The sequence below is a fragment of the Frankliniella occidentalis genome, unplaced genomic scaffold, assembly GCF_000697945.3.
Source record: "Frankliniella occidentalis isolate FOCC.00 unplaced genomic scaffold, Focc_3.1 Scaffold6, whole genome shotgun sequence".
NCBI classification, from domain to species: domain Eukaryota; kingdom Metazoa; phylum Arthropoda; class Insecta; order Thysanoptera; family Thripidae; genus Frankliniella; species Frankliniella occidentalis.
Genome location: NW_026267136.1, coordinates 2,937,348 through 2,938,994, shown reverse-complemented (window position 1 = coordinate 2,938,994; position 1,647 = coordinate 2,937,348). Strand labels below are relative to the sequence as shown.

General features: G+C 56.0%; 1 protein-coding gene across 3 annotated transcripts in view; it reads left to right on the top strand.

The window, feature by feature from the left end:
* LOC113207745 (amyloid-beta-like protein) overlaps positions 1–1,647 on the top strand; it is a 136,061-nt gene that overhangs the window by 109,399 nt on the left and 25,015 nt on the right. For all 3 annotated transcript variants that reach the window (XM_052271457.1, XM_052271448.1, XM_052271440.1), the window contains exon 4: positions 1,139–1,354. In XM_052271457.1, the coding sequence (XP_052127417.1) occupies positions 1,139–1,354 (216 nt within the window). The remainder of the gene's footprint in view (positions 1–1,138; positions 1,355–1,647) is intronic.

Sequence of the window (1,647 nt, the reverse complement as noted above, 5' to 3'; positions counted from 1 at the left end):
TCCCCTTCCCCGAGCGACCCCGCCTCTCATTCCCCACGCAAAAGTCTACCGTTTGAAAAAAAAAATGGAACAGTGTCGACCTGTTGTGCTAGCGCGGGGACGTGCGCGTGCATTCATACCAGTGGGATTGTTATTTTTTTTTTTCGACCACCGTTTCTTTCTTTGTTTTCTTTTTTTTGTGTGTATTAATGTTTCTTCTTGGATTGAATTTACAAAGAGCGGGATCTTGGCCGGCAGGTGCATATAAGGGACGGCGCAGTCCCACCCCGCCGCCAACGGCCACGCCGCCGTGAGAGGGTGTGTCCCGCATTGCGAATAACGCCACTAACTCCGCGATGTTTACGAGCGACTGCTTCGCTAGGGGAAGAAGAAATGCAAGGCGGGGGGGCATTGCATGTTGTGCTCATATGCAAAACTAACCGGCGGGGCGTGGCGGCGGCGCGTCGTCACGAGTGCAGAATAACTTTGCCGACTCTTGTGCGCGGCCCGAGGCGCTATGCGATGTGTGCGAGTTTCCCAAACTGCGCAGCCCACCGACTGACAGCTGGGATGGGTGGGAGGCCAGGGCGAGCGCGGCGGCGAGCCCGTGTGGCTGGGGAGCACCCTCTCGCGCAACCCTCGCCCTTTCTCTCCTTTCCTCTCCTCCCCTTTCCCCCTCTCCCCCGTCCTTTCACTGCTTATGCATTTAATCGGAGACCGCGCTGTGCCTTGCCTCTGGTTTGTATGAAAATTGTGACTCATATAACAGGCCCCCATCTTTTCTCCCCCCCCCCTCCTTTTTATTTTATTACGTGGATAGCCTTTGCGGCGTTTAATTATTTTTATCGTTATCCGCTCGGACTGTGCGCGTGGCTGTGTGTGTGTGTGTGAGGGAGAGAGATGGAGAGAGATAGATGGAGACAGATGGAGAAGTGAAGGTGGGGTTGCGGACTAATCTGTGCGGCCCCGCTCCAGCGGCAGGGCGCCCTGCTCGGTAGGCAGACCCGCTGGCCGTGCGCGCGCGGCGGGAGTGCTTCCAGCGCGCTGGCAGGCGCCCCCCACCCTCCAGCCCCTTCCACTCTGTAACATCACTCGCCCAATAATATTACTTTTTTTTCCCCCGCATCTCATTTTTTCTGTTCTTTCCTTTTTTCCGCAGAGGGCCCGTTCCAGAGCGACGCGCTGCTCGTGCCCGAGTCGTGCCTGTTCGACCACGTGCACAACCAGACGCGCTGCTGGGAGTTCGGCCGCTGGAACGAGACGGCCGCCCAGTCGTGCGCCGACCGCGACATGCAGCTGCGCTCGTTCGCCATGCTGCTGCCCTGCGGCATCTCCGTCTTCGCCGGCGTCGAGTTTGTCTGCTGCCCCAAGAACGGTGAGTGTGCTATATTCTGTTTTACTCCGCAACAACCGCAAACTTCAGTGGGTTTATTTTGTGCCCCCGTTTTGTTTTGTGTTTGGTGTTGTTGCTTTCCTAGTCCAGATACTATACACACTGTGGCTTTTCGTTTTGTTCTACGTGCCGTGCGCCTAATCATTTCGAGAGATATTCTCTTCTCTGTGCCGCAAACAACAACGGCTAACAAACAGTGACGCGGCCGGTTTTGTTTTTTGTATTGTTTGTCTGCCTCTCTGACCTGTCCTAGTTTCGCGTGCGCGAGAGCGATC